Source organism: Delphinapterus leucas, chromosome 5, assembly GCF_059928025.1.
Source record: "Delphinapterus leucas isolate spDelLeu-1000000601 "Yukka" chromosome 5, BTC_Dleu_Yukka2, whole genome shotgun sequence".
Classification (NCBI taxonomy): Eukaryota; Metazoa; Chordata; class Mammalia; order Artiodactyla; family Monodontidae; genus Delphinapterus; species Delphinapterus leucas.
In genome coordinates this window covers 63,399,138-63,426,934 of record NC_143133.1, presented here as the reverse complement: position 1 = coordinate 63,426,934, position 27,797 = coordinate 63,399,138, and the positions used below count along the sequence as shown (strand labels likewise).

General features: G+C 39.8%; 3 protein-coding genes across 11 annotated transcripts in view; 2 read left to right on the top strand and 1 right to left on the bottom strand.

The window, feature by feature from the left end:
• FAM114A1 (family with sequence similarity 114 member A1) overlaps positions 1-190 on the bottom strand; it is a 67,830-nt gene extending 67,640 nt beyond the window's left edge. Inside the window, exon 1 of the mRNA XM_022565978.3 lies at positions 144-190. The gene's annotated coding sequence lies outside the window, so the exon portion shown is untranslated. The remainder of the gene's footprint in view (positions 1-143) is intronic.
• Positions 191-442: 252 nt separating this feature from the next.
• TLR6 (toll like receptor 6) lies at positions 443-27,080 on the top strand. Of its 8 annotated transcripts, XM_022565993.3 has the most exons (4): positions 12,170-13,537; positions 18,431-18,504; positions 18,703-18,956; positions 24,123-27,080. In XM_022565993.3, exon 4 carries the CDS (start codon positions 24,192-24,194, stop codon positions 26,583-26,585), a length of 2,394 nt encoding a protein of 797 aa, XP_022421701.2. In that variant the 5' UTR covers positions 12,170-13,537; positions 18,431-18,504; positions 18,703-18,956; positions 24,123-24,191; the 3' UTR covers positions 26,586-27,080. The 8 variants fall into 8 exon arrangements, with proteins under 8 accessions (XP_022421760.2, XP_022421716.2, XP_022421727.2 ...); XM_022566019.2 differs by lacking the exons at positions 12,170-13,537; positions 18,431-18,504; positions 18,703-18,956 and adding exons at positions 10,203-10,220; positions 12,082-12,117; XM_089911778.1 differs by having other exon boundaries at positions 18,431-18,956.
• TLR1 (toll like receptor 1) overlaps positions 10,146-27,797 on the top strand; it is a 33,899-nt gene continuing 16,247 nt past the window's right edge. Inside the window, exon 1 of one of the 2 annotated variants that reach the window (XM_089911780.1) lies at positions 10,146-10,220. The gene's annotated coding sequence lies outside the window, so the exon portion shown is untranslated. Of the gene's footprint in view, positions 10,221-11,009; positions 12,118-27,797 lie in introns of those variants that run through there. The other variant, XM_089911781.1, reaches the window with a different exon arrangement.

Sequence of the window (27,797 nt, the reverse complement as noted above, 5' to 3'; positions counted from 1 at the left end):
CCGACTCCGGGAACAGGACGAGCAGCGACAGCAGGGTCTCCCCACCACCCCGCGGCGGCTGTCCCCGCATCCGCCCCCCCCCCACCCCGCCATCTGCCCGCCCGGGGAAGGGGATGACGGCGAGAGGTACCCAGGGCTCTTACCGCTCAGGCAGCCGAGCGCGCGCGGGAGCGCCCGCCGGGTCCCGCCCCGCCACGTCGGCAAGGCCGGCGGGGACGCGGCCTGAGGGCGGGCCAGGAGGGGGGACGGGTGCTGACGAGCCGAGCTGCCCCGCCCCGCGGCCCCGACAGGGCCCCGCCCCCCGTGACCCCGCCCCAGCCCAGAGCGCGGCGGAAGCCCTGGGCACCTCCTTCCTCAGGCTGCGGGGGTCGCGGGCGCGCTTCCGACCAAGCTTGGGGAGCTTGGCTTTTCTGGCTTTGTGCCTCCGGGTGAACTGGAGGGGCGCCCACCCCCACCCAGGGCGGGACTCGGGGTTCTCCGGATCCCTTTCCTTCCTTTAAAAGCGCCCAGGAAACACCGCAGACAGTTTCACCGAGAAGGGGCCGCTCAAGTTCAGTAAGAGTTTGCGATCCCCTGGTGGTGCTTTAAACAGCTTTGTCTTACCCCGTTTGTGGGAGTGTAGTTTGATTTAAAACCAATCAACCGAATAAAAATACTTTCTAGAAGGCCAGTTTAGAAATGCGGATCAAAATTCAAATGTATTAGCTTTGGCCCAGGAATTCCACATCTGCGAATTGTACTAAGTAAACAGTCAAATGTACAAATATGTATGTCCAAGGATGTTTATTGTGGTTGTTTATGCCGGGGAAAATAACGCGGAAATAATCTGTCCCCCAGTAAAAAGATTGGTGAAGTAAACTATGGTAACTTCAAACAATCGGATATGCTGTAGTCATTAATTATAACAGTACGTCCAATTTGTTGATATGGAAGGAAGGCGGGCCATAGCCGAATATTAAGTTGAGAGCAAGGGAAGCTTACAAAAGTGTGTATATAGTATAAACCTATTCTTGTGAATATGTATGTGTATTGTAATTTTTTGTATAAAGTTTAGGGAAAATTTAATTTTAAAAACAGTGATTCTTTCTGAGTTCTGCCATTGTGAGTGTTAGCAAATTGTATTCCAGGTGTGACAGGTGTGTTTTGGTGTACCACAGACACAAACACCATTGCCTGTGACTTCTGTGCCTGCCTAGGGCATAGCAAATACCTTTGCCACACCTGCCCCTCCTTGCCCTGCTGAAAGGCAACAGCCCAATCAGGCATTCCTCCCTTTGTGTTTTTTTTTTTTTTTTTTTGCTGTACGCGAGCCTCTCACTGTTGTGGCCTCTCCCATTGCGGAGCACAGGCTCCAGATGGGCAGGCTCAGCGGCCATGGCTCACGGGCCCAGCCGCTCTGCGGCATGTGGGATCTTCCCGGACCGGGGCATGAACCCGTGTCCCCTGCATCGGCAGGTGGACTCTCAACCACTGTGCCACCAGGGAAACCCCCTCCCCTTGTTTTTAAATTTAATTGAAATTTAAATTTTATATTGGAGTACAGTTGATTGACAATGTTGTGTTAGTTTCAGTTGTACATATACATGTATCTATTCTTTTTCAAATTCTTTTCCCATTTAGGTTATTACAGAATATTGAGCAGAGTTCCCTGTGCTATGCAGTAGGTCCTTGCTGGTTATCTATTTTAAATATAGCAGTGTGTACATGTCAATCCCAAACTCCTAATGTATCTCCCACCACTCTTCCCCCCTGGTAACCATAAGTTCGTTCTCTAAGTCTGTGAGTCTGTTTCTGTTTTGTAAATAACTTCACTTGTATCATTTTTTTTAAGATTCCATATATAAGCAATATCATATTTGTCTTTCTCTTACTTCACTTAGTATGATAATCTCCAGGTCCATCCATGTTGCTGCAAATGGCATTATTTCATTCTTTTTAATGGCTGAGTAATATTCCATTGTATATATGTACCACATCTTCTTTATCCATTCATCTGTTGATGGACATTTGGGTTGTTTCCATGTCTTGGCTCTTGTAAATAATGTTGCTATGAACATTGGGGTGCATGTATTTTTTTTGAATTAGAGTTTTCTATGAATATATGCAAAAGAATGGGATTGCTGGATCATATGGTAACTCTATTTTTAGTTTTTTAAGGAACCTCCATACTGTTTTCCATAGTGGCTGCACCAATTTACATTCCTACTAACAGTGTAGAAGGGTTCCATTTTATCCACACCCTCTCCAGCATTTATTATCTTTAGATTTTTAACACCATTCTGACTGGTGTGAGGTGATATCTCATTGTAGTTTTGATTTGCATTTCTCTAATAATTAGTGATGTTGAGCATCTTTTCATGTGCCTCTTGGTCATCTGTATGTCTTCTTTGGAGAAATGTCTATTTAGGTCTTCTGCTAAGTTTTTGACTGGGTTGTTTGTTTTTTTGATATTGAGGCACATGAGCTGTTTGTAAATTTTGGAGACCAGTCCCTTGTTGGTTGTATCATTTGCACATATTTTCTCCCATTCTGTGGGTTGTCTTTTCATTTTGTTTATGGTTTCCTTTGCTGTGCAAAAGCTTTTGAGTTTAACTAGTTCCCATTTGTTTATTTTTGTTTTTATTTCCATTACTCTAGGAGATGGCTTGAAAAAGATATTGCTGCAATTTATGTCAAAGTGTTCTGCCTATGTTTTCCTCTAAGAGTTTTATAGTATCTGGCCTTACATTTAGGTTTTTAATCCATTTTGAGCTTATTTTTGTGTATGGTGTTAAAGAATATTCTAATTTCTTTTTTTATTTTACATGTAGCTGTTCAGTTTTCCCAGCACCGTTTATTGAAGAGACTGTCTTTCCTCCATTGTATAGTCTTACCTCCTTTGTTGTAGATTAATTGGCCATAGGTGAGTGGGTTTATTACTGGGCTTTCTATCCTGTTCCATTGATATATATTTCTGTTTTTGTGCCAGTACCATACTGTTTTGATGACTATAGCTTTGTAGTATAGTCTGAAGTCAGGGAGCCTAATTCCTCCAGCTCCGTTTTTCTTTCTCAAAATTGCTTTGGCTATTCAGGGCCTTCTGTGTCTCCATACAGATTTAAAAAATTTTTTTGTTCTAGATCTGTGAAAAATGCCATTGGTAATTTTATAGGGATAATATTGAATCTGTAGATTGCCTTGGATAGTATAGTCATTTTGACAATATTGATTCTTCCAATCAATGGTATATACAACATGGTATATCTTTCTATCTGTTTGTGTCATCTTCGATTTCTTTCATCAGTTTTATAGTTTTAGGAGTACAGGTCTTTTGTCTCCTTAGGTAGGTTTATCCAGTTTTCTTTCTCCTTTGACCCAAACTGTATCTTTACAATAAGAGACTATCAATCAAGCAACAGGTTTTGTTGCCAACTGCTAATTATGCCCTTTTACTCAAATGTTGCTGCTTCAAGCGCACCTGGTTTATTTCAAAACTTTAATTTTTGGCAATGTAAGCAATTTTTATTTAAAAAACTCAGGAGTAGTTAAAATCTATAGAAAACTAGAGAATAATATTGAGACAGGCTGGGACCTGGGACCTGGGACCCTTTCCTGCACTGCTTGCACCTGGACACATGTCTCCTCAAGCAACAGAATGCAAAGAAACTATGAGGGACTAAAGATAGCTGCATGCATGTGCAGTTGGGGCAAAATATGAACAATAAGATACAAAAAAGCCAAAACCCAACTGCCACTTTTGAAGTGCCAGGAGCAAAAGCAGGGTCCTGAGCATGATCCCTGCATGCAGCACCACCAAGGGGGTGGGCAAATGACCTAAGCCACCCTCCAGCCCAACCCACCAATCTGCCCTCACCCTCACCCCATTTAAGGGACCAGCTCACCCACCTTGGGGATCGAGCAAGGGCACCTGTTACTTGTTTTCAATCCCTCATGCTGCAGCACGAGTCCCCATAAAGCCTTGCCTGAATTCCTCGTCTGGCCTCTTAGCAATTTCCATTGATTAAAGAGTCCAAGAACCCAGGTTGGGAACAATATGACAAATACTTATGTGTGTGAAGAAAAGTAGAGAATGGTATGACAATATGTAGATTTAACAAATTTTATTTTTTGCCACATTTATTTTAGAACCTTCTTTTAAAAAGAAAAAAGTTACAGATGTGTTTGAAACCCTGTTCCTCCTAGTCTCCACCTTCTCCGGAGGTAACGGTAACGAGTATCCTGAGGTTGTTGTGCATCCTTCCCACCCATAGTTCTATTACATTTGACTGCACATATCCTCATTCATCAACACTATATAAAATTGTTTTTCAGTGTTTTAAAATGTTATAAATAACATCCTGTACACTTATTTACTCAACATTATATTTTTGAGAATCATTCATATTCATACATGTAGCTCCAGTACATGCATTTTTAAGTCTTCATGGGATTCCATTGTATGAATGTGCCACAATATATCCATTCCCCACACAATGGACATTTAGTGTGTTTCATGTTTCACTATTACATGTTGTTACATGTGCTGAATGCCAATATAGTGCTATCTACTATATTGCATATAGAGCTGCAATGGTCAACTTTGTATATGTTTTCTTGTATCCCAGGCTAGAAATGGAATAGCCAGTTGACCATCACTAGATATTATGAAATAGTTCTACACTGTGGTCCCAACCATTCATTAAACAAAAATTTTTTTTTTTCTTTGCTGTACACGGGCCTCTCACTGTTGTGGCCTCTCCCGTTGCGGAGCACAGGCTCCGGATGCTCAGGCTCAGCGGCCATGGCTCACGGGCCCAGCCGCTCTGCAGCATGTGGGATCTTCCCGGACTGGGGCACGAACCCGTGTCCCCTGCGTCGGCAGGCGGACTCTCAACCACTGCGCCACCAGGGAAGCCCGTAAACAAAATTTTTTTGAGAGTGCGCTACGTACCTAAAACTGATCTAGGTACTAGGGATGAAATAAGGAGCAGAGCAAAGTCCTGCCCTCCAAGAATTTATATTCTGTCGCAAGGCAGATAGACCCTAACTAGATAATGTGCAAGGTGGTGGAATAAAGCAGAATATAGTCTATAGGGTCTAGGGAATGATGGGCAGAAGCAGCTGTGGTCAGGGAAGGCCCTGCAGATAAAGCGGCACTTCAGTGTAGACTTTAAGGAAGTGAGGGAGTGAACAACGGTGATATGTGGGGAGAGTTTCAGGCAAGGGGAATGGCAGGAGCAGTGTGGGAGCATGCTTGATGTGCTCACAGCATGGTAAGATGGCCAGTGTGGCTGGAGCAGAGGGAGGATGGGGCAGAGTGGAAGGAAATGAGGCCACAGAGGCACTGAAGACTGAGAGATGGGGCAGACCAGGCAGTGCCTTGCAAACCATGGTAGGGATTTGGCTTATGCTTTGAGTGGCAAGGGAATCCTTACAGCTTTTGAGTAGGAGTGTGCCATGATTTTAATTGGGTTGGGATGGGGTTGGGGGGGATGGAGGGAAAGGTAGAGCCAGATAGACCAATTAGGGGTCCACTGCAGTTACCCACGTGAGGGAATTGATGGTTTGGCCACGTGGGAGTGGTAGAGGGCATGAGAGCGGTTTTGCTTGTGGATATATTTTACAGAAAAACTAAACAAAATTTGCTCATGGATTGGGTGTGGAGTTGGAGCAAAAAGAAAGAAGTCTCAAATTACTGCAAGGAATTTAGCCTGCAAGAATAGAAGTATCATTTACTGAGATGAGGAAGGATGCAAAAGGGACAGGTTTGGGGTTTGAGGTAGATGGTGGATGGACCTAGAGATTATCATACTAAGTGAAGTAAGTTAGAAAGAGAAGGACAGATACCATATGATATCACTTATATGTGGCATCTAAAATATGATACAAATGAACTTATTTATGAAATAGAAACAGACTCACAGACATAGAAAACAAATTTATGTTACCAAAGGGGAAAGGGGGTGGGGGAGGGATAAATTAGGAGTTATATAAAATAGGTAAACAACAAGTCCTACTGTATAGCACAGGGAACTGTATTCATTATCCTGTAATAAACCATAATGGAAAAGAATGTGAAAAAGAATGTATGTATATATATATATATATAGAGAGAGAGAGAGGGGATTTGAGAAGATGGGAGGAGAATAATTGCAGTTAGTGAGTAAAACAACTTTTTCAAGGATTTTTAGTGTAAAAAGGAGCAGAGAGGAAGAGGTTGTGGGTTCAGAGGAGGGTTTTGTTTTTTACTATGAGAGAAATTGTAGCATTATATGCTAATTGGAATCATACATTAGAGCAAAAAAAAAATGATGATGCAATGTAGAGAGGATAATTGTAAAGGGATTTCCTTGAGTAGATAAGCAGGAGTGAGGTTCAGTGCTTAATGGGGAGGAATTGGCTCGACACAGAGAGTTCATTCAGGAGAACAGAGGAAAGCACAGATAGAACAGGGACAAGTAGGCACTAGTAGAATTTTGGAGGGAAGATGTGGAAATGCTCTTCTGGCTGCATTTATTTTCTTCCTGAAAAATGAAGCGTCAGCAGCTGAAAGTGAGGAAGGAAAGGAGGTGCTGGAAGCATAAGAGGAGGGCGTGTAGGACAGTGAGAGTGAATGGGCTAAGGAAGGGGAGCAAAAAGGATAGTAGAATGGCTTCTCCCTCTTGAGGTTGGGACCCAGTCATGAATTTCAAGTGAGACAGTCAGCATGGGTGTGTATTTTCTCCAACTGTGTTCAGCTGGTCAGGCTCAATATAGTCCAGTGGCGAGTTGGATTTAACCTGGGTTGAGGAGAGAGGAGTAAGGTAGCTGAGGGTGAATTCAGAGAGATGATTAAAAGGGTGGACCATGATCTTTCAGTCCAGTGCAGTGGGACTGGGGAATTGATGGCATCTGAGAGAAAGAGTTAGAGGCGCTAGTTGAAAAGCGGGTTGCCGGCAAGAGAGGTTATGGAGAGAGCACAGCCATTGGTAATAATAATATGTAGGGTACAATAAGGGAATGCATGGCTGAGGTAGGTTTCAGGACAAGCTCATTAGAAGAGAGAATATCAAAGAACTAAGAAGCCAGGGGAATGAAAGAATCTCTACATAGCTACTGAAATCACTAGAATTGTGACAGTGGTGGTGTTAAACTCAGACAGTGAATGGTGCAAAAATACTCAGTGAATGAGGGAGTGATGGGCCTGTGGATGACTGCAACCAGGAGGGGTAGGTTTCAAGGGTTGGAGGGAAGAACAGTGATCTGGAAGTAGCAGTGAGAGTCAGGGAAACCTACATCACCTCCAGGCCCTGAGGTGTGAGGAAAAGAGGGACCACTGGAGACCACTAGGGACCACTAGAGGGCGCGGTGTTCAGGATGGCGTTTAGGTCTCAGGGCGCCCTGATCCTCACTGGGTTGGAGTGGAATCACCTGAAGAGCTTTCAAAATAATACTGATGTCTGGCCCCATCCTGGACTATTTAAGTCAGAATCTCTGGACATGTATAAGAGGTCCTGTTTCCTCACATTGTGACCAACACTTGGTATCATTAGATGTTTTAATTTTTGTCCATCCCAGGGGTGTACAATGGTGTCTCCTGGTTGTCTTAATGTTATCCTGTTATCCATTTGATTATATCCTTTGCTAATTCCTACCCCCACCCCCATTGGGTTTGTTAGCCATTTTATTAGTGATTTGTAGGAATTCTTTATATATTTCAGATATTAATCCTTTTTTGGTTATATGTGTTACAAGTATCTTCTGGAATGTGTTTTGTTTTTTCTTTTTAATTCAGCAGAAGATTTTGGTTTTAATATTAATATTTAATATCTAAGTTATCAATTTCATTTCTAGTGGTTTGTATATTTTATGATGCTGATCATTTTTATATAACTTGTTTCAAACCTGTTGGTAGGCAATTGATGTTTTAATTGATTTTCCAGGGAAAGAGAAGTTTTTTTAAAGAACAAAAATCATTAAAGTAATGTCTTGCTTCTGTTTGTATGGGGACAGTATATTTGCTGGCTTTAGGCTATTTTACTTATCCCACTATAATGCTATTTTATTTTTTAAAAATAAAAATAATGCATGTACATAGTAAAAAAAAAAAAATCAAACAGGACAAAAGAGCATAAAATGATGAGTAAAAATATCTCCCTCCCTTGGTTCTTTGGCTCAAAGGTAACAGTTTCTTAAGTATCCCCTAAGAAAAAAAGATTTTTATGCAGATGTCAGCATAAGTATGTAGACCCTTGTGTTAGATGCCTGTGGCTGCCATAACAAATTCCCACAAATCAGGTGGCTTAGAACAAGAGAAATTTATTCTCTTTCACTTTTGGAGGCTGGAAGTCCAAAATCAAGGTGCTGGCAGGGCTGCCAGCTACTGGTGATTCCGGGCATTCCTTGGCTTGTGGCTGCAGAATTCCAATCTCTGCCTCTGTTTTCACCTGGCCTGTTCCTTTCTCTGTGTGTGTGTGTCTCTCCTCTGTGTGTGCCTTACTCCCGGCAAGAAGATAACCTGTGCAGATGTCTGAGGGACCGGATTTTATGCAAATGCTGAAACACTCTCCATGCTCTTCTGCCCTTTGCTTTTCTTCATTTCATAGTCTTTCCACCTCAGCATAAAAAATGTGAGGCTTGCATAGAATTCTAAAACTCCTTACTATAATGACTTGTCTTCTATGGAAATCACTATTCCAGACACTTTTTATTTATTATCTTCCCAAAAAAGTCACAAGCACTCCCATTTTGTGGATGAATAAATGGAGTCTTTGAGGTTAAGCCACTTGCCCAAGGCTGTACAGCTAGGACATGGCATTTGGAGGACTTCTGCCCTGTCTGTTTGTTTCACTGCCATGCCATCTTGCATATTACCTGATTTTTGTGGGTTTTCTCATCTCCTTAAAGACATTTCTCAGAATTCTAACAGCCTCAACAAGAATAGCCTCTTTCTTCCCGAAAACCAGCATTATTATGCAATACCCTAATGAGCGTTTGTGACCAAATGCTCATAAACATTTTGTCACTGTGTGATGTGACCAAATCTGCAGCCATGTATGTGTGCTTATTTCTTAAAGACTTTGGCTCAGTGTTGTTTGAAATTCCCTCAAACCCATAGCTGGTTCCTTTCTCTTCTGCCTGTTTCACAAAGCTGGTTTCCCAGGGTCACAGGCACCCACTCCACTCTAGCCGTCTTCTCTGCTCATTCAGCAGAGATCCAGCCACTGCTTGTTGACCCTCGCCAGGACTGTGAAGGCTTCCCGTTATGTTTGATGAGTAAGAATGTATAGTAAGAAGTTGGCCTTTCCTTCCCCCTGAAAGCAGAAGTGATTCTAACCCTGATGTCCAACTTTGTCGTGGGTCAGACTGTACAGTCTTAACTTGTTTTTTTAACGATGAAATAATGCCAAACAGTGGGATTAATTATAGAATGATTATTTAACTCACATGTTCAGTTCTTTACAGAACCTCAGTTAAGGGAAGGTCTTGGGAACAGGGTATCCTGGCTGCCTGAAGTATCTGGTTAATCAGAGATCCTCTTTTTGTATCATCAAGCTTTGTTGATGTTGTTCTAAAATTATTCTAAATGGCCTTTAGAAAATTGATTTTTAATTAGTCTTGCAGGATCTCAGTGGCATTTATTATTTTAGAATTAAAAATGAAAACATCTAACAATACCAAATGTTGGTCAGAACATGGAGAAACAGGATGTAATTTCCCCCGGATGTGGTAACTACTAAACTTTCCTTAAAAGTTGATTTTTTAAAAACCAATTCTTGAACCTAAGTTCATTTTATTTTAAAGTATCCCATCCAGCTAAAATAATGCTTCAAAACTGATTGATCATGGTAGTTGCAATTATATTGGAAATATTAAAAATGTTGATAAAACAGGCAAAGTTCAATAACTTTCCATTGTGGTGACAATTTAACATTCAGGCTGCAAACTTTTTCAGATAAATATCACCTTAGAAAAACATTTTTCTTCGTACTGAAATTGTCATAAGCTGCGTGATCCTATGAATTAAGAAATTTGATTACTGTTTTAATCTGTAGCCCAGAAAAGCCTACTGACCACATGCTTTGCTCAGGACCTTTGAAGGGGAAATTCATGTGCAGGGGTAATTCCAGTAATGTCCGACAGGTGGCGCAAACCGTTTTTATGGTATTGCTTTACTTGAACTAAGGACTTGCATTTTGTCAAGCACTTATTTTTCCGTGCATTTAGAAGTTATTTTCCCTTCTTCTGAGAAAGAAATCTTGGTAAGTAAGAAGCCTTTGTGGCTTTTTTCAAATTATGGAATAATTACTTCAAATAAGCAAGAAAATGCTAACGATTGTATAGGAAATAGGTAAAGTTTCTTTTAAGTTTTTGCAAAATGATTTTAAGGTTTTTTTTTTAATGTTGCAAGCGTTCTTTTTATTAGACAAGAAAGATAAAGATATGGCTATCTTGAAAGATATGAAAATAGCTAGCACTTGTCATAGTTAAGTAAAAAACTAACTGATGTTATTTCTTTCTTCTGTTTTTGTCTACTACATTTTTTCTTTTCACCTTTCCCTAGTTCCTTGTTTTCAGTAAAGTTTACAGTAGTTTCTGCCGCTGATATGGCGCCTATCACATGTTTACGTATTTTTACCACAGACGTGAGTGTTTGATCCTTCCTGTCACATGGTTCTATAATTGTTTATTTGTGTCTGTCACTAATTTATAAGCTTTTGAAAGCAGGGATTATGCCTTTGCTATTCGTATTTATATCCCCAGCACTGGACGTCTGGGGCAGTTCTGGCACATCGTACACTCTGAATAAACATTTATTAAATGGAGGAAGTGGCGGGGACTGGCCCAGAACTTGCCTTTTTCAACATTCTCACCTAAGCTTTGACAAATAAAACAGTATTTCTCTTATATATTTGTTGATTTGATTATGGAATTGCACGTTTTTCCGGTCTTTCCTTTTTCGTAGTTTTTATTTTCATAGATCCTATCCATCATTTTCTTACTTTTTTTTTTTTTTTTTTTTTTTTTTTTGCGGTACGCAGGCCTCACTGTTGTGGCCTCTCCCGCCGCGGAGCACAGGCTCCGTACGCGCAGGCTCAGCAGCCATGGCTCACGGGCTCAGCCGCTCCGCGGCATGTGGGATTTTCCCAGACTGGGGCACGAACCCATGTCCCCTGCATGGGCAGGCGGACTCTCAACCACTGCTCATCAGGGAAGCCCCTTTTTTTCATTTTCTTTCTTAATATAGAGCTTCTTCCATCTGTCTCCCCCACCCACACCTTTCATTTGATGCATTAAAGAAGAAAAACAAAACACCTTCTACCTTTTATCTCTTACACTTCCTTCAAAAAAAAAAGTTGTGACCTCTGTAATCTTCCGCTCTCTCGTCTCCCTTTTTCCCCCCTCCATATTTTTTTTTTTTTCTTAAATAGAGAAGCTCCTGGCTTAAATGTAAACACTAGGAAACGCTTGAGGACATAAATGATCGGGTAGGAATATTTGTGTTTTGGAGGCAGGGTGATATACAGGAAGCTGATCAACTTTCCTACGTAGTGGCTAAGTTTCAGTCCCCTGAACACAGACACCATCCAGAGACCTCTGAGTGGGTTCTCACTCACGGATGTCAATTTATCACGTGGAAGAAGCTCTCCTCTCTCTCTCTCCACACAAATGCAAGTGTATTATATTTCTTTAAATATAGAATACTTTTATATTAGCTATATTTCCAGACAAGCCTTTCAACTTATAAAAGATGTTCAAAATTAGAAATTTTGGAAATATAAATTCATCTATGAGTTGGAGATCTAGAGATAACCACTGTTAGCATTTTGTATATTTCTTTCCATTCTTTTTTTCCCCTAGGCTTTTTGTATGTCAGGTTTTAATCATATTTAACAAAACTAGATTCCTACTGCACACACGATTTTGTATTCTTTTGTCCGCTTAACATTATGTCATAGAAATTTTTTTTCCGAAGTGCAGTATTTGAGGCTGCATGCTATTCCATGGTATGGGTGTACCATAACTGATTAAACAATTTTCTCTACTAGTCATTATGATTTTTTTCAATTTTTCATCTTCATGAGCAACCTCATAGTAATATTTTTATTTGTATTCCTTTAGAAGAAAATTCTGAGAAGTGGAATTGCTAAAATAAGGGTAAGCATATTTTTAAGGAATTTATACATGGGACCAAATTGCCTTTCACAAATGTACTAATTTTTCATTCCTGCCAGCAGTAAGTGAGAGTTCTTATTTTAGTCCCACCTGCCAACACTGGGTACTATATTTTTGAATTTTCCCAATTTGGTAGGTGAAAATAATCATGCCTTTAAAAAAATATTTAAGAAAAAAATTCCCATTTGATTCACTTTATCTTTTTATACTTAAATATCTTAAATTATAGGCATGCTAATAATTCACCTCTAAATGCTTCATTCTGTATTTCTAAAAAAAGTACATTTTCCTAACATAGCCAAATAACATTATCAAAAATTAACATTTATTTCTTAATAGAATCTAGTACCTGGTCCCTCTTAAAATCCTTTCTCCCCTTGATACTCAAGTAACGTTTACAGCAGGTCTGTCTAAGTTGAGATTCAGTCCAATATCACAAGTTTCATTTAGATGTTATACACTATTTTGATTTAATATGATTTTTGTGTGACTGGATGTTATTCATATTATTGACTATTGATTTTGGGGGGATAAATTTTCTGAGCAAATCACGTGATCTACTTAATTTTAAATGTCCAAAATTTGAAAAATATAGGTAACAACTAAAAGGAAAATAACCCCTCCCCTTAAAATTTTACCAGGTAGAGATCATCACTGTTAATATCTTAGTATGTATCTTATTAATTTTTCCATATGCATGTGTACATATTAACTGCTGCACATTTTATAAATAAGCTACTTTTTGTCACATATATATAGTGAGCAATTTTCCATGGAATTAGATTTTCATTATTTTTAAAGGCCACACAGTAATATTTAATTATATGGAGATACCATAATTTATTTGAACAATCTGCTATTTTTGGACAGATTTCTTTTTAAAAAAATATTTTTGTACTGGCCCCTTTATTGTACTCTTTTACTGGTTCTAACAGTTTTTTAATTACTTCTCTTGGATTTTCCACATTGACAATCACATAATCTAAAAATAATGATAATTTTATTTACTCCATTCCAATATTTCTGTCTCTCATTTTCACCCCTTACTTACAATGACTAGAACTTCTAGAACAGTGTTAAATAATAGTGGGCATCCTTGATATTGACTTTCATGGAAATGCTTTGGGGGTGGGATATTGGTTTAAGTCAGATACTTGATATATTCTTTATCAAGTTTTTTTTTTTTTTTTTTTTTGCGGTACGCGGGCCTCTCACTGTTGTGGCCTCTCCCGTTGTGGAGCACAGGCTCCGGATGCGCAAGCTCAGCGGCCATGGCTCACGGGCCCAGCCGCTCCACAGCATGTGGGATCTTACCGGACCGGGGTACAAACCCGCGTCCCCTGCATCGGCAGGCGGACTCTCAACCACTGTGCCACCAGGGAAGCGCTATCAAGTTTTAAAAGTATCTTTTAAATGTATACTTTAATTAACATGTTTTTAGTCAAAGAAGAATGCTGAATTTTATCAAGTGAATTTTTAATATCTATGGAGATGCTCTTCTGTTTTTTTTCCTTTTATCCACTGCTGTATTATTGTCATAGATTTGCTGATAATAAGTGATGCTTACAATCCCAGAAACATCCAAATTAATCACTATGTATTATCCCTTCAGCATAGAGCAAGATTGATTAGGGTTTCTTCAATCTGATCTTCTCCCTACTACCAAATAATTGGAATTTATCTCTTTTATTTATATTTTAATAATATACATATACATACTCTTAATTTTATAATACACATACTTAAGCTTATATTTTTCTAACAGAATCTTGAGTTAATTGGTATCTATAACTTCTTCTCAGTCAGGCAAGGATCTTTACATGCTTTCAGTCCACTCTCTCTCTCTCCCTCCACTATCCACTAACTCCCTTGTTATCATTGGCAATTTAAATTCCAGATTGTTATTAAAATTTTTGTCATCAATCCTTATTGGGACTTAGCAATAAATTTTCTACTTTTTTTGCAAAGTATTCCTTCTTGATTCCCAATTTTTTTTGTGAGTCAGTTTCTCTTTCAGAGGATAGAGTCTATCCTTTAGTAATTCATATAGTGGATCTGTCTTCCACATCTTTTAGCATTTCTTTCATATATTTAATCTCTTTGGCCTCTTGGACTGTATTTTGGGAAAATTCCTCTTCTTGGTCTTCTATCTCACTCATTCTCACATCAGCAGTGCCACTCTGCAGTTCAACTCATCCAACAAGTTTTCCATTTCAGTTATTAAGTTTTTAATTTTCATGATTCCTACTCCATTCTTTTTTAGAATCTTACCTCTCTGAGGATGTCTATCTATTAAAATGCCTATTCTCTTTTATCTCTGTCTCTTGGGTGTTAATGTCTGTTGTATCTTGAGTCTGGTTCCTTTCTATCACAGGGTTTGCTTTGTAAAAGTGTCATGCTTCTTGTTTGTGCAACCCAAATTGTGCTTGAGGCTCCATGTAAAACTGCTTGTTGATCTGTTTTCACAGCCTGCTTGTTGGACGGTTAGACCAAACTAGTCTGTATTAATTCTATATTGCTGCTGTAACAAATTACCACAAACTTAGCGGCTTGAAAAACACACTTTATCATCTTACAGTTCTGTAGGCTAGTAGTCCAACATAGGTCTTATTGGGTTTAAGGTGTTGGCAAGGCTGCATTGCTTCTGGAGGCTCTACAGGAAAATCCACTTACTTGCCTTTCTGAGCTTTTAGAGGCTGCTTGCATACCCTGGCTCATGGCCCTCTTCCTCAAGAAAGGTCACGTCCTTCTCATATCACATCACTCTGACCTCTTCTGCCTCCCTTTTCCACTTTTAAGGATACTTTGATTACATTGGGCCCACCTGAGTAAATTTTAAGGTCAGCTGATTAGCAATCTTAATACTACCTGCAACTTTTAATCCCTTTTTCCATGTAACAGCATATTTACAAGTTCTGAGATTAGGAAGTGAACATCTCTGGGAGGCTACTATTCTGTCTATCGTAGTCCAATCTGCTTGTGGATTTCAGAGACTTCTCTTGGTTTCAGTTCCCCTAAAGACTTCCCTTTCTGCTTTTAAGTGTGTGTGTGTGTGTGTGTGTGTATGTGTGTGTGTGTGTATTTCATCATTTTGGGGATTTAGGGCAAGAGGCAGTGGCTAGCGCATGTGCATATCACCCTGTTGACTCTCATCATTTTTAATGTTTATAATTGAAAATGTGATTTTCTTGATCCAGAACATATTTAGAACATTTTAAAAAGTGATCTTAAAAGTTTATTTTGTAGTCAGAAATACGACTTTACGAATTTCTGCTTTGGGGTATTTGTTTTGAAATTTATTTGACCTAAGAAACAATTTTAGCAAATGTTCCATGAACCCTGGCCCTTAGATATAAAATATTCTCTTTTTGTAGGGTCAAAGTTTATAAGTCTCTATTAAATCCTTTATTAATTATTTTATTCAAACCCTCCATATATGTTTATTTTTTGCTACTTGATCTAACTATGACCCAGAGAAATATATTACTTTCATTATCAATGTCTCCTTATGTTTTCAGCATTGTTACTTTGTAAATTTTGATGCAATGTTATTCCTTGCATAGGTGTTCTTATCTGTTGTATTTTCATTGTGAGCTATTTGTTTTAACCAGTATTAAACAGTAGCTTCTCTTATTCTCATTGCCCAATTCTCTGATACTTTGACCTAATGGAGTATTATACACACAAACTGCAATTTCTGATGAATACACTTGCTAAAGTTCTTATTTCTGCCCCACTTACAAGTATTGTTGTATGTCTTACACCATTCAGAATGAAATGTACTCCCTCAAATCCCTCCTTACCTCTTGCCCAGTTCTTTTTATTTTCCAGTGTTATTGAGATATAATTGGCATACAACACTGTGTAAGTCTAAGGTCTACAATGTGACAATTTGATACATGTATATTGCAAAATGATTACCACAATAAAGTTAGTTATCCACATCCATCACACACACCTTTGTGTGTGTGTGTGTGGTAATAACATGTATGATCTACTCTCTTAGCAATTTTCAAGTATATTATACAGTCTTGTTAACTGTAGTCCTCAGGCTGCATATTGGATCCCTAGAACCCATTCATCTTACATCTGGAAGCTTGTAGCCTTTGACTAACATCTCCCCATTTCCTCTGTTTCCCGGCCACTACCTTTCTATTCTCTGTTCTATGAGTTTGGCTTTTTTAGATCCCACATATAAGTGAGATTATACAGTATTTGTCTTTCTCTGTCTGACTTACTTTCACTTAGCATAATGACCTCAAGGTCCATTCATGTTGTCACAAATGGCAGTATTTCCTTCTTTTTATGGCTGCATAATATTCCACTGTGTGTCTGCACCACATTTTCTTTACCCATTCACCCGCTGATAGACACTTAGGTTGTTTCCATGTCTTGGCTATTGGGAATAATGTTGGAATGAACATGGGGGTGCACTATCTTTGAGATAGTTATTTCATTTCCTTCAGATACATACCAATAAGTAGGATTGCTAGATCACATGGTAGTTCTATTTTTGATATTTTGAGGGACCTCCATACTGTTTTCCATAGTGGCTGCACCAATTTACATTCCCACCAACAGTGCACAAGGGTTCCCTTTTCTCCACATCCTTGCCAACATTTGTTATCTCTTGTCTTTTTGAGAATAGCCATTCTAATAGGTGTGAGGTGATATCTCATTGTGATTTTGATTTGCATTTCCCTGATGATTAGTGATGTTGAGCATTTCTTCATGTACCTGTTGGCCATCTGTATATCTTCTTTGGAAAAAATGTCTATTTAGGTCTTCTGCCCATTTTAAAATAAAATTATTTAAGTTTTTGTTTTGTTTTCACTATAGAGTTATATGAGTTCCTTACATATTTTGGATATTAACCCCTTACCAGATAAAATGGTTTATATTTTCTCCTATTCTGTTGGTTGATTTTTCATTTTGTTGATTGTTTCTGTTGCTGTGCATGAGGATTTTTAGTTTGATGTAGCCCCATTTGTTTATTTTTGCATTTGTTGCTTATGTTTTTGGTGTCAGATCCAAAAAAAATCATTTCCAAGACCAAAGTCAGGGAGCTTTTCTCCTACTTGTTTTTCTAGGAGTTTTATGGTTTCAGATCTTAGAGTTAAGTCTTTAATCCATTTGGAGTAAATTTTTGTGAGTGGGGTAAGAAACGGGTTCAATTGCATTCTTTAGCATATGCTTATCCACTTTTCCAAACACCATTTATTGGAGAGACAACCCTTTCCGCATTGAGTCTTCTTGACTCTCTTGCCAAATATTAGTTGACCATATATGTGTGAGCTTAGTTCTCAGCTCTTGATTTTGCTCCATTGGTCTGTGTGTCTGTTTTTATGCTAAATTTATACTGTTTTGATTACTATAGCTTTGTAATATGTTTTGAAACCAGGAAGTGTGATGCCTCCAGCTTTGCTCTGTCTCAGGCTTGTTTGGCTATTCAGGGTCTTTTGTGGCTCCATATGAATTTTAGGATTTTTTTTTTCACTTATGTGGAAAATGCCTTTGGAATTTGTTAGGGATTGAACTGAATCTATAGATGGCTTTGGGTGGTGTGGACACTTTAACAATATTAAGTCTTCTAATCCATGAACATGGCATATCTTTCCATTTATTTGTGTCTTCTTCAATTTCTTTCATCAATTCCTTATAGTTTTCAGTGTACAGGTCTTTCACCTCCTTGGTTAAATTTATTATTTTTCTTGCATTTGTAAATGGGATTGTTTTCTTTATTTCTTTTTCATAGTTTGTTGTTAGCATATAGAAACACAACTAATTTTGTATGTTGGTTTTGTATCCTGTGACTTACTGAATTTGTTTATTCTAACAGCTTTTTGGTGGAATCTTTAGGATTCTCTACATATAAAATCATATCATTTGCAAACAGAGATAATTTTACTTCTTATTTTCCAATTTGGACACCTTTATTTCTTTTTCTTGCCTAATTGCTCTGGCTAGGACTTTCAGTACTGTGTTGAATAGGAGTGGTGATAGTGCTTCTTGCTCGGTTCTTACCTGATAATGTCCATCACTGACTAGGTGTAGAAATCTTGGAGAGCTGGGGGCGGGTGGTCTGTAGAAGGAAAACTCAGTATTCTGACCCACTAACATCAGTAGCATTGGGGTAAAAGAAATGCTACTTAATTGCCTGGTTGTTACTTACCCTTGGTGTTTGAATCAGAGACAAACAGGTAGAGGGACAAAATTCTTTCCTACCTTTCAGAAGGGAGTCTGTTTTCCTGAAACAAAGCTTGAGTATGCCAGGTTTTCCTTAATACAGCTCCAGATATTTCTTCATGAGTGTAAATGCTTTTGGATCCGGCCATTAATTTTCCATCCTTCTTTGGTTTTGGTGACAAGGTGGGTTTTTGAGAGTTTCTGTGTTTTCTGGGTGTTTTGATGGGCAGGTGGGAAATGCTGTATTGGAGGAGCTGGGAGGGACTTTTAACCACTATATGCCATTTTGCAATGAAATTTCCCCAACCCAGAAGAGTTTTTACTCTTCCCAAGTATGACTAGTTGAAACTATTCATCTCTTAACTATTTTTCTATTTCCAGTATGCCCTCAAGTGATGAACAGTGGATCCTTTTGTTAATAAAACTGAACAACAACAAGTAGTCAAAATCTGTTCTCAATTACTCCTGCTACACAGGACCCTGTTGCCTGCTCTTGTCCCCGGGGCCTCCTAGATGCTTTTTTGTGGAGATCAGATCCTAAATGGGGTTGAGCAAGCCTCGAAGTTCTAGCCCTTTGTCTTGGTAGCAGATATTGAGTCCGTGGGTGCCTACACCTGCCTCCTCCCCTCGGCCAGGTAATCTTTTCTCATTCACTCAGCATCATTGTCATGAGAGGCAATGTCTTGTAATCCATTGTAGTACAGTGAGACTTTCTGGGCTCTGGGAAGACTTTTGTCTTACATACAGCAGCTTTATCCTGACGTGCCTTCTGATTTCTTCAGTGCACTTTTTAATATTTCTCCATCTTCTCCTGTTTTATCTGTGTGTCAACTGTAGGAACTTGATGATTTCAGATTATCAAGTGCCGAATCCTGCCTCTCTGAATTTGTTGCTTCTGGTCTAATGTGAATGGGAAAAACGTATTTCCATGTTTATGGGAATTGTGTCCAAAAACGAGATCCTGCAACTAAAAAAAAAATCCTGTGACTGGAAAGAGCAGAGTATATGTGTTATCTCAACGGACCCTCGCCAGTCTGTGAAGCACTTCTAACCTCTGCCTATAGGTGGTTCCAGGCAGATATGGTGTGGACACTCCAATGTAGGTGCAGGAGGCTGCCCTGTGGCCATCACAGCTGCCACTGCTGCTTTCAGGATGCTGCTGAGGGAATTAGGTGGCTGTGGAGCCTGGTGTGTCCTGGCCAGCTTTTGTTCCCTCCTGGGGCTCATAGATGTTTTCCTGTGCAGATCAGAGCTGGAGTGGCATAGACTCACGAATGTGTGTCTGAATTTCTGGGACTGGCTTCTTCCTTGACCTTCTGCACAGTTTTAGTTCCACCCCTTTGTCTCAGTCACAAGCATGATGTCTGTGGGCTGGTGAATCTGCTTCCACCTCGCAATGGTCATCAATGCCCGGCTTGGCCTGTATTAATCATATCTTCTCAAATGGCTCCATGAACGGTAGTATCCTCTCTGCCAGCCCAGCTACAGCTGGTTTTGTTGAGGTCCAATTCATGGAGGTAAAGAGTATAAGTAGTTCTTCCTTGTAACACAAACTTGGCCTCATTCCTATCCTCATCTACTCTCACAAGAGGATTTATCCCCTGTCTTATGCCATAGAGATTTAGCCATCAAGCTACAGGGAGATGGGCCTTCCAAGCAGGCCTCAGGGACTTGTCAACCACCTTCCTCCCCATCCTTTTCATCTCATGTTGTTTTGGCCAAATTGAGCTGAGGATCTGAAGGTCTAGCCTACTGCTGGCATGGCTCTGCAGTGCCCACCAGGAGGACCTCTCAGGCTCATCTGAACATTCAGACGCACAAGTGCTAATAGGCCACACTTGGTCCCAGTTTACTCAGGAAGATACAGGAGAGGAAATAGAACTCAGGTTTCTTACTTGGTATTTATAGTTCATACGCAGTCCTTTCAGCCTGGATGCTATTTACCGTTCAATGGTCATTTTTTTAAAAATAAATTTATTTGTTTTTATTTTTGGCTGTGTTGGGTCTTTGTTGCTGTGCACGGGCTTTCTCTAGTTGTGGTGAGCTGGGTTACTCTTTGTTGTGGTGCGTGGGCTTCTCGTTGCATTGGCTTCTCTTATTGTGGAGCACGGGCTCTAGGCACGTGGGCTTCAGTAGTTGTGGTTCGTGGGCTCTAGAGCACAGGCTCAGTAGTTGTGGCGCATGGGCTTAGATGCTCCACGGCATGTGGGCTCTTCCCAGACAAGGGATCGAACCCATGTTCCCTGCATTTGCAGGCGGATTCTTAACCACTGCGCCACCAGGGAAGCCTCTCAATGGTCACTTTTATCATAAGTGATTCTTCCTGATAACACAGCTGACATTCTCCCTGTATCAGGTTTCCAGAAAAGAGTTAGATCAGATTAGTCCATGGAGAAGGAGAGAAATGAGTTTGTTAACCCTTCACCCATGAGGGGTCACTGGTTGCAGCAGATGGCTGAGCATAGCACCAAATTGAATACTGGTGTAGACTCGTGAGAATGTCTTGTAGTTTTTGGCAATAGCTCCTTGCATACCATTTTGTACAATTTTAGATGATCAAACTGACTGACTGGTAAAACATTTTGAGGGGATAAGAGGACTGTCCTTTGAAAGAGCAATAAAGTATTCTGAGTCCAATGAAAAGAGACCGTAGTCACGTAGTTAACTTTTAAGACAGTTGATTTAAAGTCTCTGTCTAGCAAATCGATGTCTGTGCTTCCTCGGGGACCATTTCTATTGACTTTTCTTCTCCTTTTTTTTTAATAGACTTTATTTATTTATTTATTTTTAATTTGTTTTGTTTTGTTTGCGGTACGCGGGCCTCTCACCGCTGTGGCCTCTCCCGTCGCGGAGCACAGGCTCCGGACGCGCAGTCCCAGCGGCCATGGCTCACGGGCCCAGCCGCTCCGCGGCATGTGGGATCCTCCCGGACCGGGGCGTGAACCCGCGTCATGCATCAGCAGGTGGAATCTCAACCACTGCGCCACCAGGGAAGCCCTAATAGACTTTATTTTTTAGAGCAGTTTTCGGTTTACAGAAAATTTAAGTAAATGGGCCGGAGAGTTCCCATATACTCCCTTTCCACTGCACACAATTTTCCTTATTATAACATTTTGCATTAGTGTGGTATATGTGTTATAATTGATGAACCAATAATGATATATTATTAACTAAAGTCTATACTTTACATTAGGATTCAGTCTTTGTGTTGCATAGTTCTATAGGTTTGACAAATGCATAAGGTCATATATCCACCATTACAAAATCACATGGAATAGTTTCATTGCCCTAAAAGTCCTCTATAATCTGCCTATTCATCCTCCACCCCCCAGCCTCTGTCAACCACTGATCTTTAATGTCTCTTTAGTTTTGCCTTTTCCAGAACGTCAGAGAGTTGGAATCATACAGTTGGTAGCCTTTTCTGATTGGCTTCCTCACTTAGCAATCGCATTTTGGTTCCTCCATGGCTTGACAGCTCACTCCTTTTTATTGCTGAATAATAATCCATTGGATGGATGTACCACAGCTGGTTTATCTTTTTACCTATTGAAAGACATCTTGTTGCTTTCAGTTTGGGGCAGTTATGAATAAAGCTTCTATCAACATCCACGTGCAGGGTTTTTATTTGTTGTTTTTTTTTTTTTTGCGATACGCAGGCCTCTCACTGTTGTGGCCTCTCCCGTTGCGGAGCACAGGCTCTGGACGCGCAGGCTCAGCGGCCATGGCTCACGGGCCTAGCCGCTCCATGGCATGTGGGATCTTCCCGGACTGGGGCACGAACCCGTGTCCCCTGCATCGGCAGGTGGATTCTCAACCATTGCGCCACCAGGGAAACCCTCATGTGCAGGTTTTTGTGTGGACATAGATTTTCAGTTCATTTGGGTAAATATCTAGGAGTGTGATTGCTGGCTTATATGGTAAAACTATGTTTAGCTTTGTAAGAAACTGTCAGATTGTCTTCCAAAGTATCTGTACCATTTTGAATTTCAATAATGAATGAAAGTTCCAGTTGCTCCATATCCTCACCAACATTTGATGTTGTTTCAGGATTGTTTGGCCAATCTAACAGATATGTAGTAGTTCCTCATTGTTTTAACTTGCAATTCCCTAATGACATATGGTATTGAGTATCTTTTCATGTCCTTATTTGCCATTTGTATAACTTCTTTGGTGAAATATCTGTTCAGATCTTTTGCCCATTTTTAAATTGTGTTGTTTATTTTCCTGTTGAGCTTGAGTTCTTCATTTATTTTGGATACAAGTTCTTTAACAGATATGTGCTTTGCAAATATTTTCTCCCAGTCTGTGGCTTGTCTTTTCATTTTCTTAATTGCAAAGCAGAAAATTTTAATTTTAATGAAGTCCAACTTAACATTTTTTTCTTTCATGGATTGTACTTTTGATGTTGTGTCTAAAAGTCATTGCCAAATTCAAGGTTACCTAGATTTTCTCCTATACTAACCTCTAGAAGTTTTATAGTTTTGTATTTTACATTTAGGTCTGTGGTCCATTTTGAGCTAGACCTTTTTTTTTTTGCATGTGGAATGTCTAGTTCTTCCAGCACTATTTGTTAAAAAGACTATCCTGTCTACACTGAATTGTCTTTGCTCCTTTGTAAAAGATCAGTTGACTGTATTTGGATGGGTTTATTTTTGAGCTTGCTATGCTGGACAGTTGATCTATCTGTCCATTCTTTCACCAATACCACACTGTCTTGATTGCTATAGCTTTACATAAGACTTGAAGTTGGGTAGTGTCAGTTCTCTAACTTTGTTCTTTTAATTTTTTTTTCCTATGAATGAACAATACTTTTTTATTTCTCTGCATGCCTCATAGTTCTTTTACTTCAGTCAGACATTTTGAATATTATAACATGGTAACTGGAAATATTAGGATATGGTAACTCAGATTCTCCTCTTTCCCAGGGTTTGTTGTTGCTGCTTGCTGTGGGGTGTGGTTGTTTATCTGTTTAATGATGTTTCTAAACTATTTTTGTAAAGACTGTATTCCTTCTTGTGTGTGGCCATTGAATTCTCTGTTCCATTGGCTTAGTGGTCAGCTAGTGATTTGACAGAGATTTTCTTAAACATCTGGAGAAAACAAAACAAAACAAAACAAAACAAAAAATACCTGATCTTTGCAGATTGGCTGTGTTGAAGCACTTCTTGAGTGCTTATCCAGGCTGTTTACAACTCTGCCTTAGCTTTTACTTTCTGCTTGCACGGAGCCTAAAAGCCAATCAGAGGTGAATGTTTAGGATTTTCTCAGGTCTTCTCTGAGCATGCATCCAGCCCTGGGCATGTGTATGGCCTCTAGATTACCTGGGATACATGGAGATTTCTAGAGCCTTTTTTCTCCCATGTATCTCCTTTCCCAGCTTCCTCCTTCTCTGGCTTTCTGGTGTGTCTGCTGCCTGCCCCATATGTTATCCCTTGCTCCAGGTGGCTGTGGCTAGTGTTTGTGCCTTTAAAGGTTTTCGAAACACTGTCCAGGAGGCTGCTGCAGCCCTGGGAAAGTTCTGAGTTGGATGGGGTGAAACAAAGGCACACTCCTGAGTGGACCCCTCAGAAAGCCACCAGACAGGTTATAACACACAACCACAATTCTTTGCTAACAAGGTCTGTATTGCCTTTCCTGGCACAAGCAACTTGTATAACTGGAAAAAATAACACATTAAATTATGGGGACAGAAATGATTCTGATAATGAATGAAGAACTCATTGAGATTTTGTGTTGAGTAAGCTGAGGTTTGAGAGCAATTATCCAATCTTTATACATCTTAATGTATATTATATTTCTAGAATTTGGATTCATAGCAAGATGTTCTGAAGAACAGCAACAATCCTCTAGGGGATAGCCACTTCAACATCATGACCAAAGGCAAAGAATCTGCTGTCAGAAACCTTCATTTTGTTTACATCCTGACCTTAGTATTTGGAACCATAATCCATTTCTCTGATGAAAGTGAATTTGTGGTGGACATGTCAAAAATAGGCCTTATTCGTGTTCGCAAAGACCTGTCACCAAAAACCAAAGTCTTAGATATGTCTCAAAACTACATATCTGAGCTTCACCTCTCTGACATCGGCTTTCTCTCAGGGCTGAAAGTTTTGAGACTTTCCCATAATAGAATCCAGTACCTTGATATTAGTATTTTCAAGTTCAACCAGGATTTGGAATATTTGGATTTATCTCACAATTGGTTGCAGAAGATATCCTGTCATCCGATCACTACAAGTCTCAAGCATTTAGACCTCTCATTCAATGACTTTGATGCCCTGCCCATCTGTAAGGAATTTGGCAACTTGACTCAACTGAATTTCTTAGGATTAAGTGCGACAAAGTTACAGCAATTAGATCTACTACCAATTTCTCACTTGCACCTAAGTTGCATCCTTCTGGATTTGGAAGGTTATTTTGTGAAAGAAAATGAGAAAGAAAGTCTTCAAATTCTGAATACAAAGGAACTTCACCTTGTTTTTCACCCAAATAGCTTCTTCTCTGTCCAAGTGAACATATCAGTGAATAGTTTAGGGTGGTTACAACTGACTAATATTAAATTGAATGATGACAACTGTCAAGTTTTAATTAAATTTTTGTCAGAACTCACTAGAGGGCCAACCTTACTGAATTTTACCCTAAACCATATGGAAACAACTTGGAAATGTTTGGTTGGAGTTTTTCAATTCCTTTGGCCCAAACCTGTAGAATATCTCAATATTTACAATTTAACAATAGTTGAAAGCATCAGTGAAGAAGTTTTTACTTATCATGAAACAACATTGAAAGCACTGAATATAGAACATATTATAAACAGAGTTTTTATTTTTTCACAGACAGCATTATACACAGTGTTTTCTGAGATGACTGTTACGATGTTAACCATATCAGACACACCTTTTGTACACATGCTTTGTCCTCAGAAACCAAGCACATTTACATTTTTGAACTTCACCCAGAATATTTTCACAGATAGTGTTTTTCAAAATTGCCACACTTTAGTTAGATTGGAGACACTTATTCTACGAAAGAATGAATTAAAAGACCTTTTCAAAGTAGGTCTCATGACTAAGGATATGCTCTCTTTGGAAATACTGGATGTTAGCTGGAATTCTTTGGAATATGATAGACGTGATGGAAATTGCACTTGGGTTGGGAGTATAGTGTTGTTAAATTTATCTTCAAATATACTTACTGACTCTGTTTTCAGATGTTTACCTCCCAGGGTCAAGGTTCTTGATCTCCACAATAACAGAATAAGGAGCATCCCTAAAGATGTCACCAGTCTAGAAACTTTGCAAGAACTCAATGTTGCTTCCAATTCTTTAGCCCACCTTCCTGGATGTGGTACCTTTAGCAGCCTTTCCATACTGATCATTGACTATAATTCAGTCTCCAACCCATCAGCTGATTTCTTCCAGAGCTGCCAGAAGATTAGGTCCCTAAAAGCAGGGAACAATCCATTCCAATGTACATGTGAGTTAAGAGACTTTATCCAAAGTGTAGGCCAAGTATCAAGTGAAGTGGTAGAGGGTTGGCCTGATTCTTATAAGTGTGATTATCCAGAAAGCTATAAGGGAACCCCACTAAAGGACTTCCATGTATCTCAATTATCCTGCAACACAGCTCTGCTGATTGTCACCATTGGGGTCCCTGGGCTGGTATTGGTTGTTACCGTGACTGTCCTCTGTATCTACTTGGATCTACCCTGGTATCTCAGGATGGTGTGTCAGTGGACCCAGACCCGGCGCAGGGCTAGGAATGTACCCTTAGGAGAACTCCAAAGAGCTCTCCAGTTCCATGCTTTTATTTCATACAGTGAACATGATTCTGCCTGGGTGAAGAATGAGTTAATACCAAACCTAGAAAAAGAAGATATAAGAATTTGTCTCCATGAGAGAAACTTTGTTCCTGGCAAGAGCATCGTGGAAAATATCATAAACTGCATTGAGAAAAGTTACAAGTGCATCTTTGTTTTGTCTCCCAACTTTGTCCAGAGTGAGTGGTGCCATTATGAACTCTACTTTGCCCATCACAATCTCTTCCATGAAGGATCTAATAACTTAATCCTGATCTTGCTGGAACCCATTCCACAGAACAGCATCCCTGGCAAGTATCACAAGCTGAGGGCTCTCATGGCCCAGAGAACTTACTTGGAATGGCCCAAGGAGAAGAGCAAACATGGACTTTTTTGGGCTAATATTAGAGCTGCTTTTAATATTAAATTAATACTAGTCACTGAAAGTGATGATGTGAAAGCTTAAAAAAAGATCAGACGTCCAACTTAAGAAACCATCACTAGCTTGAATTCTGATGGACACTGTGCTTTCAAGTTATTGTGTTTGCTGCCTCCATTATCTCCATGCATTCAGGAAACACTTAATGAAAACTGTGTTTCAGTTGAACTGGGAACCAGACTGGGGGCTGTGGTGGTGCTCAAACGTGCTGATGACAGGTAGCTCAGTCTCTTCTGGTTGAACCATTCCGTTTCAAATTGAAACAAGCTCTTTTGAGTAAATGCTCAGTCGTTCAAGGACCTTTCCCCTCTCTTCTCCTTTCCCCAGAGGATTTTGTGTGAGCAGGAGTTTATGAGACTTCATGGCAGGAAAGAGTCAACCTCAGAACTGTATGCAGTGGTACTTGGGGTGTCCTGTGGATCCTCATCGGCCTCTGGTCAGCTCTGTTATCCTGCTGTACTTTGGGGCTGGGGGAGAAATTAGACCAGATATGGAAAATAAAGATACTTTCTTTTTTCTTCACATCTGAGTAATAGTTCATAAAATGTTTGACTTTGCTACACAAATATGCAATTAATCAGTAGCGACTCATGGCATTGGTAGTCTATGTATATAAAGGGAAATAGAGTCTTAGTCATAGGCTGTTGAGGCCAAAGACATGATTTACTGGCTTGCCAAGGAAACTCAGAGCCAGATTTATTTGTAACCGATTGAATAGGAGTTATCTGGTTGTGTTAGAATTTTGGCGAATGCCTCAAAGCTGACAAAAGGCCGTAAATATCACCACATTTTAAACAGATATTAGACACAGCCAGGCTGGAATTATAAAAAAATAGCAGAAAGAGGTCAGTAACTATCAACTCATATTACCCATTTTCAGAAGACTGGCTTCAAAAGGGTGATTAGAGAATCATTAAGTAGAGGCTCTAGACTTATGGGGAAATTGCTTTGGATTTCGTCCAAAGGCAAATGAGATGGGCTGTAAGCTTAGAAGAGCAGTAACCTCACATCCTACTCCCAGCCTGAAAGCTTGCAGAGTAACAGGAATGCACAGGCCCAGTGAGGCAGACAGAGTATGGAGTGAGAGCTCTTGGAAGAGCTGGATGAGTGTCACCTATTGGCAAACAATGCTTTGCAAATATAGGTGCTTGATAAATATTTGTTGAATGAATGCATGAGTGCTTCTCACCTGGAGAATTCAGGAGGTAAGAGGGTGGCTTGGGCAGCCCGAAATAGCAG

What these genes read in the sequence shown, in the direction of transcription:
- TLR6 (XM_022566052.2), top strand. Translation starts at nt 24,192, where the DNA reads ATGACCAAAGGCAAAGAATCTGCTGTCAGAAACCTTCATTTTGTTTAC.